The 19728-nt window shown below is 41.3% G+C and overlaps 1 protein-coding gene across 4 annotated transcripts in view; it reads right to left on the reverse strand.

The window, feature by feature from the left end:
- Positions 1 to 16982: 16982 nt before the first annotated feature.
- The window catches only part of IDE (insulin degrading enzyme), a 52949-nt gene continuing 50203 nt past the window's right edge, over positions 16983 to 19728 (reverse strand). For all 4 annotated transcript variants that reach the window (XM_071564318.1, XM_071564315.1, XM_071564317.1 and 1 more), the window contains exon 25: positions 16983 to 19612. In XM_071564318.1, coding sequence (XP_071420419.1) covers positions 19517 to 19612 — 96 coding nt within the window. In that variant the 3' untranslated portion in view covers positions 16983 to 19516. The remainder of the gene's footprint in view (positions 19613 to 19728) is intronic.

The raw sequence follows: 19728 nt of genomic DNA on the forward strand, positions 1-19728 counted from the left end.
AGTGCATTTTTTTCTAATAGCCAATTCATGTCCCATTACTTTCAGGACAAGGAATATGAAATGTTATCTAGAGTTTCTGAGTATACTTTCTTATGTGTAGCTTGGTTTCTTTTAGAGTTTCATTATGTTCACATAAAGGCACAAATATTCTAGCTGTGATTATGTAAATATATAGGAGTTGCTTCTCCCCTTCTCTCTCCTTTCCTGCCTTAAAATCTTATGTTTAGATGAAACCCTACTTTGCTTTTCACTATTTGTTTTGTTTTGTTTTTGCTTGCTTGGTGGTTCTTTCCTGTGTAACTTTTGTGCCAAAATTTGTTAGCATTCTTTCTGCTCGCCTAATATATAGAAGTCCAGGGTAGGCTTTATTAATCCATTTCAAACCTTACTCTAGTGCTCGAGTAATACAGTTGACTTTCCAGAAGGGCAACTGTGACAACGACGTGTGCACAAAGAGAATAGTGCTGGGAGTGAAAAATGTGTTCTGCAAACAGGGATCAACTGTCCCCATTAGGCCATGGCCCCTCCACCAGACAAAGGTTTGAAGATCTGTGGCCACTTTGTCCATTCTTGCCAGTTAGTTATTCACATATTCTGGATATTTAGTTGCTTTTGCTCCTCTGAATGTTGAGAGCATAAAGCAGTTATTTCTGGTGTACTGTACTAAGTTGTTCAGTAGAAAAATTCCATTCCAGAATCACTAAAGACAAACAGGAGACATGGCTTGAAACTGCCTCAACTAAACAGCTCAGCAGCACCTGTCAAAACATATCGTGCGGGCACCTCATTTAATGCTGGATGACTAAGCTGTGGAAAAGCAATTGCCTAGGCAGTGGCCCTCCATAGGAAGTACTGTGCTTATTAAAAAACAGAAAAAGAAAAAAAAACTATGCAGCTCTTAGCTTTGGCCCAGTCTGTGATGGAGCGTGCACAGCTTGATGTTTTGGGTGTTCCAGGTTTTTCAGTTGCTCCTCTGCTCTTACTACAGCTCAGCAACGCTTGGCTGCAGCTCAGGGGAGCTGACAAAGGAACACGCTGCTCTGAGTGTTCACTGTGTGTCTGAGGCCTGTTTAGTCAGTAATTGTCATTTCTCTGCCATGAATCATTACAACAAGCTGATACCCTTACTTGCTACCTCTGAAAGTGCTTCTCCCTACCAATTTCCTAGATACTTCTCATGCACAAAAAATAGAATATGCATAGAGTTAAAGACATGTTTTAGTTTGATGAAAATCAAGAGTGGGTTTGGGTTTTTTTTCTTCAGCAAAACAGTGGCTGGTTCAGAACTGTTGGACTGACTCAATGGAAGAAAGTCTCTACCACATGAACTCTTTTGTGTAGTTCTAGGTTAAGATCCCATGGGTAATTCAAAGTTTATTACTAGTCATAGTTTGCAGCATTTCTCTTGCATTACTCTGTTTCAGACAAGACCACAGTGCAGAGGAAAGTCCTGGTCCTCCAGTGTATTTGCCCTTCAGATTCATGGGGTTGTATGTATTTTATTTTTTTAAGCCAAGACACATATTGGTTAAGTATAGATAACATAACAACTCCCCCTGGGTATTGCATTGCACAAGCTTCATGGAACACAAGCTACCTGATAAAAGGCGTTTTGGAGGGAGGAGATTGGAGGAATAAAAACAGGTAGAAAAAAATGCCATTTTGACATACAGATCTGAGATTTGGGCCCAGTTCCCTCAGTACCAAGCTATGAAGGGCTAGTGGGATTTCTCATAACCAAGACAATAGCAATTCTTTTGACTGCTGAGAGGAGCATAGAAAATTGCTGCTAACCTGTAAGAATATTTCAGTCTGAACTTCACTGAATAAAGGTTTCAGTTTTTTAAATATTTTTGGTGCCTTTTAAATGCAAAACAATTTTTTTGTGTTGTCTGCGGTCTCTCTTGAAAAAGCAAATGGCATCTTTTAAACAGCAGGGATCTCAGCCCAGCATGTTGTTAAACTTCAAGGTACTATAAAAACAAAAGTGCTTTCCACTTAGCATAAATTCTGTACTGTGGAATGCAACTGACCTTCCCCCAGTAACAAGCTTCATCCCCTACTGCACACAGAATTGTCCTACAGGTTTACGTTGCAAACCACCTTACCAGCAATTAAGCTTCTTTTCCCATCTCATTTCAAAGATGAATGAGAATGCAAACTAACCTAAGGAGTAAATTCACAAGGGATTTCAAAAGTATGGGTGGTTCCATTTCTTTGTTTAGCTCTAGATCCTTTATGAACAGTTTTTTCTGTTTTCCTTTCTAAAGAGGCTCCAAAGTGATGAGACTGGTTACATCCATTATTTTGTTTTTTTTCAGTGCAGCTATAACATTTACATGTAGCTAGTTATATGTCAAATGACAGAAAATGTATATTTCCTGACCCTTCAGGCCATAAGCTATTTTGGATAGAGTTGGAGTAGGTGATCACAGTCTATAACATTCCTCTCAGCATTTCAGTTCTTGCTGAGCTAAATCACATACACTATGTGTTGAAATCCCTTTATATAACACTTAAGAGAAGAATCATTAGCAGCCCACAGAAATGTTTTGTCCTAATCTGCAGATTAGGACCAAGAAAAACATAAATCAGCTTTAGTAGTGGCATCTGTGTAGACATTTTAGAGATGATTCCAGCAACAGATGATGGAAGTTACCCCAGATGTCAGGGATCATCACGTCTCTTCAACAATCTGAGCAGCACAGGGCCTGCCTTGGCCAAGCAGAATCTTGAGTACATCCTCTGCCAAGGTCAATGTCACATGGCTTATAGCACTGAGCTCTCTGTGCCTCAGTCTTTTTAACCAGCTACCAAGATGGGGGTAAATCCCTACATGAAAAACTGCAGTTGCGGTAGAATGTTGTTAGAATGGGAATCAGTCCTGCTGATGCCTCCCAAAAGTATGTGAGATGCGTGTGTTGGCCAATGTTACTGGCTTCTTACTGTCAAAGTGGTAGCCAAAGTCCTTATTTATTGTAGCTGGCACTCATATCTCAACAAAAGTAACCACTTGCAAGTCTGCAGTTGACAAACAGAAGGCATCTTTCATAGGTCTCCTATTTTTCCTTGTTACCACATTAATTAAATCCCATAAACCTCCCTTGCACTGTCTCATTATTGAGGCACCCACATATGAAGAGCTTAAAGAAAGTAATAAAACCAGTCTGTATAATAAATAAGCTGGACAACTTCAAAAGCCTGTTGGACTGTCAGTTTTAGGAACCTCATTACAGGGTAATTAGTTGCATCTCGATATTCCTCAGGAGCAAATTAACAAAGCATTTTAAAAAGTAGTGCATAAGATGAATACAGGCCTTTTGGCAGCTGCACAAGCATCATGTGGGAAGTCACATCATCCTCAACTTGCACCTAGAGTGAAGGGCAGCCACTGAGCCAATGTTCAAACACGTGGCAGACATCTGGACATGACCAAGAGAAACTTGAGTATTTCTGCATCAGGCACAATATGCAGCTTCCGTGGTGGGTTTTGTTCTGGTGTGGTTTTATTCTGGTTTTAAAAGAACAAGGCTTGTCATCGCACACCCCAGGGAAGGCACAAAAGCCATAAGTAAACTGAATTGATCAGCATGTGGCAGTTCTGCTCCAGTCAGAAAGAAGCAAATACACTGAAATGTAATTAGGATAAATCAAATATGGCACATGGCAAGCAGACTCCAAAAGTGAGTGGTGTACTTTTGTATTGTAACATTTCCTGTATTTCCAAAGCATTTTTTTTTCCTTATTGCATTTTTAAATTTAATTAGATAGCTTCAAAAGATGGGTTTTTTCTGCAACAACCCTTTCTTGAAAGTTGTGTGTCTTTTTTTTACTAATTTACTTATGGAGGAACTGAACATGATTGTCATCAAAATACAGTAATAAAACTTCCTTGTCCAGTAGGTATGGATGGGAGACTGTACAATGAAGTTACATTCTAGTACTATTAACAGGTGAACTTGGTGCTGTCTTAAGTAGTGCATATAATTAATTTTGTCTTTTAAAATCTATTGGTATGAAAAAAAGAAACATATCATCAGCCAGCACAGCCATGCCCAAGGCACACATACCCACACACACACCCTGCCTTTTTGTTCAACCCTGATACCAAAACAAAAGTGAAATACCAGAGTGACCACCAACTGCAATGGCCGTCCTGCCCTTCACCTTGCTGGGGTCTCACCTGGATGGAGAAAGCAGCACGTGCTGAAGAGGAAGAGCATGTGAAGAACCACCTGGTGAGACAAAATCTGCAGGTGCCTCCAGTGTATGGGGCGCTCAGGCAGTGACTGCAGGGTCATTTTTATCTGCACAATCTGATGTTTCAGTCCCAGAAGTCCTACAAATCTCCATCTATAGAAACAAAGCAACCACTTGTCAGCATAAACTGTCAACGCACCTGAGGACTGGGTTCCTCAAGTACCTTTGGCAAATCTGTCACAGCTGGATGCTGTTGCAGATTAAATTGCAGCTGGTTTAAGTTGCAGTTACACAGCTCAGAAGTGGTCTCTGCTTGATGAGCAGATGCACACAGTAATTTTGTGACTGAATGAGCCATGGATATGACATCTGATATTTCAAATTGTACTTCCCCTTGCCCACTGCTGCTTTCCACATGATTGCTGGATGCCAGTGGGAGTCTTTTGGGTGAGCTGCCTCTCCAGGAGGCACCTTCAGTCCTGAGAAATGCCCTGTCCTGGGCCCTGATGGCTGCTTGTTTCCAAGGGCAGCAGGGGAAAGTGCTCCCAGCTCAAGCAGCAGGACAGGTACACACTGCAGGGGGAAAGCTCAGGGCTGGCCTGAGACACTCTTTCCCCTACCCATATTTGATAGATACTAGAAAGGGATCTGCAGACCTGAGATGGTGCCAGTGCATTGCAAACCCGCACCAGGGGCCTGTTCTTGGGGCACAGGGCAACTACAGAGCTGTGGGCAGACCCAAAAGTCATTACTTTATACTGGAGCCAAGTTGGCAGAATTGTGCCTCTCTTCCTCTGGGAGGGAAGCCAAGTCCAGTTCCCCTAGGACACAGGAAAGGCACGAGTCAAAGGCATAAAGGGCACAGGGTGCCCTCTGCCATTACTGAGAGCACAGACTAAGCGCAAACAGCTGAGCTGGCTTTTACTTGCTTCAGGAAAGGATGAGGTTGAGACTAATCTGCTCTACTGTACAAGCTTCATGCCTTTTTTTATCCAGCAGGTACAATATTTAAAGAATCCTCTAGTGGTGCATTATGAGGCTCTGACACCAAAATGCAGACAGACCACAGTATAGCAAATTGACAGAAGGCAGGTTGGCCTCAGAGTCTGCAGAATAACAAAAGATAGAAACAAGTGTTGTGGCAAGATTCTGGAACCATACCAACTGCTTGGCAAAGAGATTCAGATTTCATATAATGTCTAGAATAAGATTATCCCTCCTTATCACAGCTGTGGATGCAGTGTAAGCCTAGAGCAGATGCTGGAATTCCGCACTGTGAAAGTAGATCTAGCTCCCCAGCAGGTAAAATGCTGGACTTGCCAGCACTTTGTTTTGTTTTCTCCTGTTTCTGCTGCTCCTGTCAGTAGTTGCAGTTGTGCTGAAAAGTTACTTTTAAAGGTCAGAGATAAAGTTGGACAAGGATTTGCAATTCTGAACACATGTGTTATCTGAGAAGATGATCTGATCTCATATTCTGGTTCAGTCCTTTTATAGTTAATCTCCCCATTTTCCAACTGTGTAGGAATTGTACATTTTGGCTAATCCTCCTATGCCTCTGGTGGTTGGTGCTTTTTCCATTGACAGCAGTTCATCAGAACAGCTAAACAAAATCACTGTAAGCTGTCAAGCAGAGGACAAATGAGAGCTTACAAAACAGAATACTTGCTGAACTGAGACAAAACTCCAGCGCTGACAATGATGATGGCAGGGGAGCAGACACTACCTAGTTATAATTGCCAATTTAACAACAACTGAGCCTGTACTTATCTGAATTAGTACTTCTGCTAAATTCATTATGTTTTGTCCTGTGCTAAGCCTTGATGTTGGCAGACACAGTGCAAATTCAGTGTTCCAGGGATACCTCCTCTCTCAAAAAGCAGCAGGTGGTGGTTAGTCTGGGAACTGTCCTTGGGCAGATTGGTTTTTGCCCTTATGTGGGCACCTGCTGTTGAGCTGAGTTTTTTTGAATCTGCCTGCAAGCCTCAAGGTGAAGAGCATGTCCTGGGGGTTTCTTTATTTATTTATTTAATATTAGGTGTATTGATGATGTTAGTGTGCAACAAGGCATATTTAAAGCAGAAAGGGAATGCAGAATCCTGAAATTAAACTTAGACTATTCATTACAAGAATAGGGGATGGCAAGAAAGCAGAGTAAGATGCAAGTCTTTTCACCTTTCATGTAAAGACATATTGCTATCCATTTTGGGACAAGAACCTTCTAACTGCCTTCTAAGCCACATTATGTATAAGAGGAACTGTGTCCTTCTCCAGGCTGACAGTTATATTAGTCCCATAAATAGTTTGCTATAAATTATGCCAGAGAAAAGCAAAATTGGAGGGATGACACAAAAATAAGCTATATGACACAGATGAGGAAGAAATTTGTCTTCAGCTGAAATTTGAAATGTTACAGACCATCATGCCATATCCATAAAGGCTTTGACAGGCCTCTCATCAGTAAGGGTGTAATTTCCTTTCCTCCCACATATACTCTAAATCACAGTTCTTTTAACATGGGTACCATGTTTGGTTTGCAGCTTGGAGGTAAGGCAGATCACATGCAATGGTCAGTGTGGTCTGAACAATGCTTGTGGTCTGAAGCATCAATATTTGATCCAGCTTTGACCAGAAATGCTGCACTGGAGCCCCGGGAGTGGATTGTGCTGAAAGGGTCAGGGGCTGCCAGCAACCCTGAGCTTGGAGCACGCGTGTGTCGTGGGGCGGGAGAGCAGCAATGGCTGTCAAAGGCCTGACTGGGGCAGCCTTGCAGTCCAGTCTCAAAAACAGCTGTGTATGTTTCTAAGTCATAGAAATATGTGCTGTAATCACGTGTTCAGGATTGCAAATAGGGGTGTACGTTCACAGCTAATGCTGTTACTTATGTTGATGCCTTGGGATTTTTATGTATTTGTAGATTTTTATATAGCTCTATAGTTTCTCACACTTGCAGCAGCTGACAGTTTCTAACAGTTTCTCACAGTTTGTGCCACGTTCCTGAATTTCTGTTTAATGGTCTTTTCAAGGGAAGAGATTTGAGCAAGGACATCTTGTTTGGGACACATGCACGTGAACCAGAATAACAAAATATAGTCAAAACAAAATTGGAGGCCCAGAACCTTTGGAGGGGCTCCAGTGGGGCAGTTCTGAGGGTAGTACCAAGGGCACAATGGTTTTTGGGTTGGATGTACCCACTAGATATGATCATAATAGTGTTACAAATTTGTAAGAACCCTGTACTGGGTCTGTGCCTATATACTCTGTGCACCTGAAAGCTTTCATTAAAGAGCTGCTCTCTACCTAATACTGTCTTCAAAGTTTTTTCCTTGATTTTAGGCAACAATGTAACTGCTACTGTTAAATTTAAGGAGACTTTAGATTTACAAGGCTGAATTTGAAGGTGAGTGAAGAGATGCTGGCACAACACATTCATCTATTCTTTTCATACTGTGTGTAACATCATGTTAGACTTCCTATAAACCTGTGCCAGCAAGGGCATGGTTTTCAGTGAGCCAGTGTAAGGGCTTGTCCTGTCCTTCCTGGCAGGAGCTGTTTCATTTACCCATTCCCAACTCCTGGCTGTGGCCCAACAGCACGTGAAGTGGGTGGCTGTGAAGGAGGATGAAAATATCCACCTGATCCTTCCGATACAGCCATGAGACTGGTGCAGTCATCTCATGAAACCAGCCTTCAGACGCACCCCCCTTTGCCTACATGAACTCACATTTTCTTTGCTGCCAGAGCTGGTTATTTATTACAGCTCTCAGTGTGTGAATCTGGCCTGTTCTCCATGACAGGCTGTAGCAGAGGGGTCAGAAGAACAGAGCCGAGCAAGGAACTTTAGCTTTCCCAGTCTTGCACTTTAATATGCAAGTAGCATCGCTCCAGACTTGCATCAGGGTGGTCAGGAGGGATAAGTGTGGGTCTGAGGCCATTAAAGCTGACAAATCTCTGACTCATCTCCCCTCTACTGGGGTGATACACTTTTCACATTAACGAGACCTTTGAAATAAACTGACAAAGGAAAGACAAAAGGGAATTTAACAAAATGTCATAATTAATTCAACAACATTTTAAATCACCAACTGCAATGTTATTCAATTTTGGTGAATGGGAAATTAAATAATTCAATTTTTTTTCAAATCTCATAGAGCAATTTTTCAATTGAAAGCTCAAAAGTTCAGATCAATCTTCAGAGAAGTATATTTCTAATGGACAGGATTTCTCTCAAGCCAAGAACATGCATTATCTCTGCAATGTTCTTTTCAAGCTTAGAGCTCTGGAGAGTGCAATTTATTCATCTGTCAGATTTTATGCACTCCTTGCCAGGCTATCATTTATGTATTATTTCTCCAAACCAGAAAAAATATTTTTAGAAAAAGAGAGCAAGCAGAGCAAAGGCTTTAAATACAAATCAGCTGATTCAGGTCCCTTCTCCATTTTCTATCTCCTTCAGCCACATTGCCTTGTATTTACCCTAAAGTTAAACCAGCCAGAGGAGCCTTTGCTCTCTGTGACAGAATTACAGAAAACAGGATAAGCAGTTTATCTTTTCAATGTGCAAACCAGGCATCTCTTCCAAGCAGTTGTGTTAGCGAGTCACCACAGGCAGGTGCAGCCCAGGGATGCTCACACCCAGCAGAAAGCCTGATGGTTCTGCTGCATGGAAAGCACAGAAAAGAGGTGTGTATGGCTCTGTGCTTTGTACACTGTGCCAAGGATGCAGTTAATGAGATACCTGCTGCTGCCAATCTCTCCTCTTGGGCTCTGCACCGAAGGCGCATACTGTTCCTCTTTCCACAGCACTCAGGTGCCTGCACATACCTACACAGACACACAGTTCCCCCCCACTTTTAAGTCTAGAGCCAGGGGGAGGGGTTTGAAAGGCTAATATGCAGGATCCCTCCCATCCAATATATGTCAGCCTTTAAATTACAAAGCTCTGCATGGAAATGTTCCCTCCTCCTCCACTTCCACCTGGCACACAAAGGCTGCTCCCACTACCAGGTCACCTGGTACTTCCTTTAATAAGACCCTGTTTCCAGTTGCTAAAGATCTTATCAAACTTTAAACACTGTGCTGTGTGGCCCCAGTGAGTAACTATGGAAGGTTAAATCTGTGATGATTTGGACACTTAATGGGAAATGGTGGTGGATCTCTGACAGTCTCATAGTTTAAAGCAGGGAATTGAAATTTAGGAGGTGGGGAGGACTTCAGATTAGTAGTTGAGGTGGTGGCTTTTGTGACTTGTACGAAGAAGCTTCCAAAAAACCTTGAAAATTTGAAGGTTGAAGCTGCTCGGGATTTGATAAAACTGAACTGTATTTTCTATTTGTGCAAGGGCCGTATTAAGAGAAGAAATGGATCTTAGCACCTTATCGCCATCTGCAGTGCAGTATAACTGGATCTGAAAGCAGAAAGGCTGTCCTCCCGGTGACTTCCCTGTTCAGCCCATCCTACTCCAAAGCAGAAGATAAAATGTGGCTTCAGCAACAGGTGCAGTGAATGAAGGACAAAGAGGTCGGGGACTGAGCAGTCATTAAGAAAAATGCGTAGGAGGTGGTGGACATTAATCTGTGACAGAGCCCTGGAGCTGCAGCAGGGCTTGGGGTGTAGAGGGCTGTTGATCACAGAGTGGGTGAAGGAGGCAGGTGACACATGGGTGGGGAGATAAGGACCGAGTCTGGCCAGAGGAGGACATGGATCCAGAGCCGGGAGAGGATGGTCAGGAAGAAGACACGTATGTCTGTCACCATCAGAGGCGGGAGCAGAGTGCGTGCCCGAGTCCCTGCTGCTCCCCAGCACCTGGCAATGGCAGTGCTGGCGCTTATCGCACCCGCACAGGCGTCCCCACCGCGCACATCCCGCCCGTGCCGATCCCGTGACTGTCCCTGCCGAGAGAACCGTGTCCATGTCACGGGGGTAACACTGAGCGAAGACAGTGCCGCCTCCACCCCTTCGCTTTCCCTTTCTTTGCTTGAACACTTGGCAATTACACCTCCACGTCTGCTATGAGCGCTTTACCATCAAGCCCCATTATGCAGACTGGGACACACCGGAGCCCTCACTGTTCCCCCCGCGCCGCACCTTCTGAAACCCGCCCCGAAGGCGCAGTCCTGCTGTTCCCGGGAGTGTGCCCGCGGTGCCCGCTGCTCCAGGGCCGAGCAGTGCCCAGCAAGGCCTGCCCGGGGCTGGGGGGAAGCGGCAGGATTTAGATCATCACCCCAGAGAAAGGCGCGTTCCGCCGGCGCCGCGGCCGGCGCTGCTGCCGCTTGGGAACCGCGTCCGTCCCCAGGAACCCCGTCCGTCCCGAGTGTCCATCCCCATGAACCCTGTCCGTTCCCAGGATGCGGCGCAGGGCTGTGACAAGCGCAGCGGCGGCCCCGCAGCGCCCCGAGCCGGCCCGGCCGCGCTCCCGCCGGAGGGACCCGGGTCCAGGGGAAGGAAAGGCGGTGGAAAGGCAGAGGGAGCCCCGGCGCCAACCCTGCAGGCGGCGCCGGCCTGGAAATCCCTCGGAAAGCACCGGGGTGTAGCGAACGAGGTGCTGCACTGGTGAAGATAAGGATGTCACGCAGTCGCTTCTTGTAAAATACACACCAGGACTTGTTCTGCCATTTAAAAGTGATTTATTTCCTCTGATTAAGCATTTAAAGTTCTGTTTATGTTTTTGTCTGTAGAATCGTACAAACACGATTTCCCTCAGCGGAATGAAGAAAATAGTTTTCATGCATAAAGGTGAGATGCACAACTCTTCACATTGTTACAGGGAAGAACACCAAACCTTTTATCGTATAGCACCAAGAAGAATTTTAATTACAGTGTGAAGGAAGGGTACCATGAAAGCTTCTTTCATGGTGAATCGTTTAAGGTGACGTTTTTACTCTGAAGTATATGCTGTTTTCCAAGAAATGAAAATTAAATTTTGCATTAAAAATTAAAATATACCTGTCCAAAAACTTTTACACTTTCTAAAAATTAAGATATTAAATGTTACATGTTTTCTTGCATAGCAAATTTTCTTTAAACTTTGAAACAAGAAAACCTAACAAAACCCCCAAACCACAAACAAAAGTCACAACCCCCCCCCCCAAAACACACGAACCAATGAACCCCCTCCCCCCAAAAAACCCAAAACAAAAATACAAACACACACCAAAAACAACCCCGCAAAAAATTAACTCTTCCTTTCCTGGCTTTCCCTTAGCTCAATCTGGTCAAATAGCAGGAATTTTTCCATAAACATGACTACATCATGAAATTGAACATTCCTCTGAAAATTAAGTATACAGTTCTGCTCCTTAATTTACTACTGTAAAAATGGCACTAAAGAGTTCAAAATTTATTGTCAAGTCACTTCTACTTGACTTCTGAAAATATTTTGATGTGCCAGTTCTAAAGACTCAACAAGCAACCCAAAAATTCATACTTCAGGATTTTTCACTCTTCCATCACCATAAATAAAACACCCCAACCCGTTGCTCATTTCAAAGATGAAGAACTAGATGTGCCAGGCAATTTCAAACACATATGCAGGGCTGTCACCTGCAGGCACAGGTAACTGGGTTGAAAGAGCACTAATTAGTGCACTATAAATACTGCAAAGTGGAGATTAATTAACCTTCCTTTTAGTCAAGGAAAAGGTACTAACATTTAATATTAAATCAACACAAAGGATAAGACCAGTTGAGTAAGAAGATGTGGTTGGATGTGGTTGCTGCTTGAGAATAGAACTCTGTAATAGTTTGCCCAAGGAATCCAAGATTAGAAGGGGCCAATACAAGCAGGATCACTCTCCTCTACTGGTACCTTTAGCCACTTGTACTTCCAGGACCAGGAAGGAACAAATATCAACAAGCTGTTAGCCTGTGGATACTGCAGTGCTATCTATTCTCATTACACCTCTCCACATTGTGCACTCTCTTTCCTGTAATACCAGTTCACCAGGACTGGGCATGTTGCTGCCAGTACATTCCTGGCATCGCTTATGAGGGCACCTCAGCATGTGCAGTGAGGCAGAAATTACCACCAGCATAAGTAAAATAAGTTTTACTTATCATGTATCTACATTCAGTTTTGATTTTGAGTTGCAGATCATTTCCTGAACAATTACCTCTTCTGAGCTGCTGGAAAACCAAAAATTTATTTAATCTTTCCACAGTTTTGAGAAGGTGTATTATTTACTTCAGCTTAAGCAAAGTTACAGATCAGTTACACTACAAATGAGTACTTCACAAATGTACACATTATCTTTTTGCTTGCATGGTGTATGGCAGCTCCTGGGGATTAGCAGGGCAACTCCTCAGACATCTTCGTGACAGATCTCTGTCACTGCCAAATTAAAGCTCAATTCAACAAGCAATGGGACTCTGGTTATTTCTATCCAAGACTGACCCTATATGTGGATCTCAAATTAAAGCAAAAACATGACTGTCACAAGACTTCCAGGACTATTAAGGTATTCCAAGAGTATTTTGAGTTTATATTTTAAATGATTAGTCAGAGTTTATGCCAAAACCATTGTTAAGATATACATATTTTATAACCTAGGGCTATCAATATACTATGAGGCAACACGTTTACTCCAGTTGCCAGGCCAATTTAAGTGTTTAGTTATCAATTATCTCAAGTACCTTTATTTTTTTAGTATCTGTTTGGTAGAGAATGTAGCGCTAATAAAGTCAATGAGAGATTCTGCTAATTTAATTCTGTTGCCTTCAAAGCTCAAAGAAACTTAGGCTGTTCAGACACTACAAGCTGCCCTGAAATTGAGGTCTTCACTCTAAATTACTCAACATTTAAAAAAGCCTAATACATATTTATTAGCTATACAGTGCCACAGTTGTGCATTGGTACATCACACACATAACACAACCCTTTTCACAGGAATTTGTAATTTATACACAATGACATGACAGACATAATTATTAGACAAGAAGTGCAAAATGGCATGCAACCAGCTGCTTTCAACTCATATGCATTATCTTTCATTTCAACATTATCTTTATGGCTCAGTGTGGGCCAGCACCCCAAACTCACACTTACATTCTGTATACATTGAGCTTAATACAATCTTTTGCATTTTCACATTCATAACATCTTTAACAATTACTGACACTTAAATTCAAGTGGACAATCCAAACTACAAGCATTCTTTATATATGCACTCTTCAAGTTACACAGAGCTTACAAGCTATTCCACTCTGAAGTATTCCACTCTTCCTGCTTCCAGGAAAAGCTTGCATAAGGTACATTTTTATTAATTATTCACATCAATAGAATAATTTTGTGCATACATCAGCAGATCAGTGTTCTGCTGCAGTTGAGTAGCACCTATTTTCAAATTATTTCTGCAATGGTTTTACTTGCTTCCATCTCACCCTTTGCTGAGCTCCAGCAGCAGTCCAGTGTGGCTCTCCAGACATGGACATGCTGCAGGTTCCATCTTTTATAATTTTATGACTACAGCTTGCTATGATTAGAAGATATGCTGTAAACACAGAAAAAATATCCTAGAGCACATGCATGCAGCCCACACATGGTGCATGGCAGTGCTAAAGGGACACCAGTGACACTTGGCTGGTGTGGCAATGGGACTATCTGGTCACCTCACGTACGTCAGAGACATGACACAATGTGAGGTGAACAGTGGTGTCTCTTTGAAGGTGACACACAAGAGTACCAGGACTAAACAATCAACTTGTGGAGATGACAGATCCAGTTATATATACAGATTCCTGTGTTCGTAAAATACATTTAATGCTGCAGAATTGCCACAATTACTTTCTCTTTGTTGTAAATCAGTATTAATCAAATATGCCAACTGAATTATCTGCATAGATTTTTTTTCAGGCTCCTGAAGCTTCACCCGTAACAGTCATGTGCCAGTGAATGGCACTGGTATCTCACAGTCAAAACAAACAACTTCACTTGCACCAAGTGGTTTTAAGAAACTGGTCATAAGAAACTCTTTCTCCCCTGGCACAGCAGCAGGCTTAGAATGCACAAGTATTAGTAGGCTCAAATTTACTGTAATGACAACAGGACAAAGTGAGATGTTGAACTGTTTGACAGCTGATGGGCACTGGTCTTGTGAACTTCTCTGGCTTTTACACACATGCACAAATAATCATTTGGGTAGAAACCTGTCCTGCTAAACTTACTTCATGCCAAAGCCAGATGGAAAGTTTGAAAAATATCAAGTGAACCATTTTTTGAGTGCTATTACTGTGAAATGTTTACATATTTCTAGTGTTTTAAACTAGTTTCAACATTGCCTTGCCAGGTGCACCACTTTAATGCTATTCAGGAAATCTGTAAAACCTCTGTCCACTAAAAGGCATTACATCCAAAATCTGCATCTCCAAAGTCCAGTCTCAGTTTTCACTGATGTTTGTACATACCCACATTTTCTATGTTCAGTAGCCCAGAATACCATTTTTGCACATGCTTTGAAATGACTCAGCCTTAACAGTGTAAAATGCATCACATCAACTGGTCTCCTACATCTCCCTGGAATTCACAAGCAGCTCTTCTTCTATCTCTCCCATTACAGGATTCCATCCTTTACAACAGACTTCATATAAAAAACAAACTCTTCTATGCCACAACACAGTGCTTAGTTCACGTTACCAAAACATCAACCTCATTTCCATCTTCTGTTAGAATTTTCCCTAGCCTGTTTTTCCTGCTTCCCAGGAGGTTACTAATGTAGGCTGAGGATCTCCTCATTCCCTTCTGTGGAACTGTTCTAATTTTGCAAGCGTTCCCCACCAGGGTGTGTGCGTGTCTGAGCCCACACCTGCCACAGGACATGCAGTTCTGTGGAGGGGAGGACTGGAAGGGGGTCCTGAGTTCCAGCTGCTACTCCAGTGAAATTTTACATGTCTTTGGCAGTCACTAGGTAAGTACCACAATTCCTTGCTCCCCTTCTTGAAAGGGAAGCTGAAGGGACAGTGAAAATCCATAACAGAAATCTGAAGCAGAAGGAAACACATCTGAGACACAGTAAAGTAGTGGGAAATCCTCAGGAAGATGTAGGATTTAAACTTGGGTGGCTCTCACTGGGGTTTCCCACTGGCTTCGCCTGGTCACTTCCTTGCACTTGGAGCTGTGCATCTTCCCCCCATCCATTGCACGGTCAAGGAATTTAGTTCAGGACTTTGCACTGTACCAGTAAAGAGAGAGTCTTAACAGTGGCAAATGCTCAGCAGTGTGCTGCCTACATCCTTTAGTGCTGCACTTTTAGTTAATAGCCTTGGGGTGGCTTAGAAATATTAATTTAAGAAGCCATAAATATTTCCAGTATTAAATTCTGTTTAGATGCTTGAGTTCAAGTAAGTTGATTTAATTGTGACATTCTGCGGGGCCTTTGGCCTTACACACTTTGTTCCTTTGAACTGCAATTAGGATTTCGACCACTTTTATATTCCCCCCACAGCACAAACTGTAACTTTTAAGAATATTCTTTGAACAGTAAATAAAAATGTTTCAGATAAAAGCCTTTCAGCAGAACCTACATAGGCCAGGCTTCTTCTGAAACGTCACAAAGCATATGAAAGGTGCCTGACTTTGTCATCTCTTCTTTAAAACAGCCCAGAGGTGCCTTGTATTAGCAACAATATTAAAAACTGACTTGAAGGCAAAGTACTGCAGAGCTGGATTTGAATATCACATCAGGCATCAGCTCAAGTGAAGGCTGCAGGTGTCACTGTGGATGGCCATATCAGTTCAATGGTTACATACGAAAAAAATATGGAAAAAACACATGAAGGTGTAGAAGATAATGATTTTTCACTTTACAGCAGACCTACAGCAAAAACATACTAACCAGTTCAGTAGGAGAAAAAAGGTAAACCAAAATTCTCCTGACCTTGTTTTAAAGAGCTAGATAATAATAAATGAAGATAAAGAGGTGTGCAATGATTACACTGTGGAACACATTATGAATAAGGACTGCTCACATCCAAGTACTTAAATAATCTGAAAAAGCTCAAGCATTTTTTATGGCTAACAGTAATACTTGATGGAGACTTGGAGAGTCTGATTTTTTGCAAGAGACAGTAAAGTCAATGTGTCAAGATTTATACCAACCCCTAACGACTGGGAGTGGAGAGCCCTGATCGTGGGGACAAATAATTTTGCAGGTGGGTTGTTGGCATTTTATTTCTCTGCCAAGTACCAACCACTCTTTCCAATGCCAGACAAAATCTCTTTTAATAGAACTACCTGTGATGTATTATTTCAAGGAGCCCCCTCAGAACAGCAGAAGACCATGCTGACTTGTCTCTTTGTGCTGCCAGAATTGACACTTTTTACTACTCTAACAACCACACACTCATAACCTTTTGAAACAATCTTGTGTTGTGCACAGAACAAAGAAAATGACCAGGGAAAGTAATTTCTCAAAAGAAACACCGTGAAGCTGCACTAGGCACGATTCAGTCTGGCCTCAGTGATGCCTTAAAATTTACAATTTCAGATTTGATAATTAAAATTCTGTCTTGTGCAAGTATTTCTACCTTTATATTATTAAGTTTTCCTACAGCGAGAGAGAGCAATAGAGGTGGATCTAGCTAGAAGGTGTGGGATATCCCATGGGGAAGTCCTCTGAAACTTCCCTGGAAGTGTCTGGAAGCACTTCGGCAGCAAAGCTACTCAGCCTAACTAGTCCAACTGGACAGCAGAAAATCACAGATAACGTGTAATAGAAAACATGCACAGACTGATAGATGTAACATGACCAGTATGCAAAAAATTAAAATGAAACAAATTAAGAACTCCAAACATTAAATTCAGATTGTTTATTGTAAACAGAATAACTCTAGCACTCTGTCATACTGGCTGTGTCACATGCACCCAATTCCACATCAACTGCTTAAAATAGCACTTGCAAAAATTACAGTTATGTAATAATAATTTATGGTTTCTTACATAAACTAATTAACAAGCACTAAAATTGAATTACAGTGTATTCTAGGTAGTTCTTTATTGCTTGTAGACACTGCAGCTTTGGATCCATTAAAATGAACCCATTAGTATGCCTGAGTTTATCAAAATTTACTGCTATATCAAACTCAGAAACTGTAAAATGCTGGAGAACACTTAAAAGCCATTAAGAGTTGTTGGGAAACTATATGGGTTTCCACATCCAGTCACAGAACTTTGAAGTTCTAGGGTTTTGACTCTGGAAACATGATTTGTGAGATTGTGTTAAATACACTGCTACTCCAATTTATTTATATAATTTGTTAAAATTAGAGTTGATAGTACTTCCACGAATATATATATCTATTTATTTTTACACACAATAGAAGCCATTTCATTTTATTCAGCACAAGAGTGGTATGTTTAAATACTAAATTCCAAAATATATATTTTTTTATAATATGTTGCCAAAACTTTTAATATATATATAATACAAATACTTCTACTAAAGGAAAACTATAAACAAAAGTGAAATGCAAGAGGGCAAAAAGCCCATCTCATGTGAAAGATCCATGAAAAATGTGGTGAACAGACATCTTTACTGGTTTGGCTTGGACTATGTTTAATTTTTTTTCTCCTCAGGCTAAAAAATTGCTAATGGCCTTCCTTGGCAACAGGTTACATCACAAATTATCACCAAATTTATTAGAATGATGTTGAAACATGTACTGTTAACCCTTAAAACAACTTTTAAAAGCACCATATTTATTCAGTTAGAAGAGACTCAACTTAAGGCCCTTATCCTGTTGTTTAATTTGGCTTCAGAGCCAGAGTGAACATTGATGCAATGACAGGAACAGTACTGTGACTATAGCAGGATTATGATGTGTCACAAACATGAGTGTCACATCAAGGTAGTTTCAGGTTCTTTTAACACCCCCAATGAGCAGATTTTACATCTTCAGTGCTTTGCATACTCTTTCCTGTCTGAATAATTACCATCTGTTTTATCTATTGTTATACACAGATAGGACTTAATGCTCCTTATCTTTTTCTCTTTGGGGGATGTCCCAGGCATAAAACCATTCTGCAGAAGTCAGTAAACCTGGTGAACACTAGACAAAATGTATTGTTTTGTCATTTTACTAAACTATGGAACATATATACACACACACACACAGAGTGTTCAGGATAATTCTTGATCCTTCTGAGTTTTGAGCAGCCTTGTTACAAGAGAGAGGAGCAAACCTTTTGTGATGTGACCTGGAGCACACACTGTGCTGCAGCAGTACTGCTAATCCAGCACTGCACTGTCCCAAATGCCTTCCTGAAGGACACAAAGAACCCACACATGAATCAGGATAATGATACATCTGATTCATTACAGGGCCCATATTTGACATTCACCTGTTCTTGAATGAAGAACTTGTGTGTGTTTGAAGTTACTTGCACCAGGGCGTGCTTTGCTGGGCTGAGGCCTAACATAACAAAAGAGGAAAAATAGACTGAGTTCTCCATCAGTACATGTGCAACTGAAAACAAAAAATTACACCAAATAAAGTATCTGATATAGTAAATGGACACAATTCACAGTAATACTGAAAGACTGAACAGGATGTTGACAGTATGAAGAGACTGGGACAACAATTTTGAGAATGAAAATAAGTTGCACTATTAAAGTGTTTCCAGCATTTTACAAGTTTTAATATAAAATGTCCCCAAATTTGTATAGAAAGATTAAAATCATGCCCTTATCTTCAGTTATTCTCATTAAGACAATTCTCTCACTTACTACTGTGTTGTCAAATTTCCTTTTTTTTCTTCCCCTCACTGGTCTTCATAAAACTTAAATAGAAAATATGTTGGTTGCATTAAGGATCAATTAAAAAAGTATCATTCAACACGTCACTTAAAAAAAATGTGAAAGTCTCTATTTTTAAGAAAAATTGTTGACTCCATCCCAAAAAGGACTTACTTTTCTCACTCCCTCCAGCTCCCAATAAGATAATTATTGGGATACTAAATGGTGTTTTTCAAGAGTAACAAGCACATTGCAAGCAATTTTGTTTGCTTTGGAGGGTAATTTTGTCAAAATGAAAATCTGAACGGATATGCTATTTTAAAAATATACTGCACTACAAGTTTTTTATTGTTTCAGTTGATTTTGTTTTTCAGCAGGTTGTCTGCAATATAAATGACACATGACCACAACTGATTTTTATATACTCTCTATCCCTAACACACAGCTAATGTCAAATGAACCAAGAAGGAATTTGGGACTTTCATAAAGAACAGAACCATTTATCCTAACGATCTTTAATAATTTTGTTCATCACGAAGTCCCCTAAAACCATGTCAGTACTGATCATTTGCATTCTTCATCCACTGGGGTTCTTCACAGTTTTGCAGCCATGAAATTGATATGTGGTTTCACGAGTGGGAAGAGCGGGAGACTGCGCTTGAATTCTGTCATATTTTCAATCACACTTGGCTGCAAAGAAAAAGGCTGCTCAATATCTTCAATCAGAAAAAGGAAAAATTCCTTGCTCTTCATTGTAACTGTTGCTACAGCTACATATAAACATACCTTTCTTGCTCTTTTCTACA

The sequence above is a fragment of the Pithys albifrons genome, chromosome 9 (genome assembly GCF_047495875.1).
Source record: "Pithys albifrons albifrons isolate INPA30051 chromosome 9, PitAlb_v1, whole genome shotgun sequence".
NCBI classification, from domain to species: Eukaryota; Metazoa; Chordata; class Aves; order Passeriformes; family Thamnophilidae; genus Pithys; species Pithys albifrons.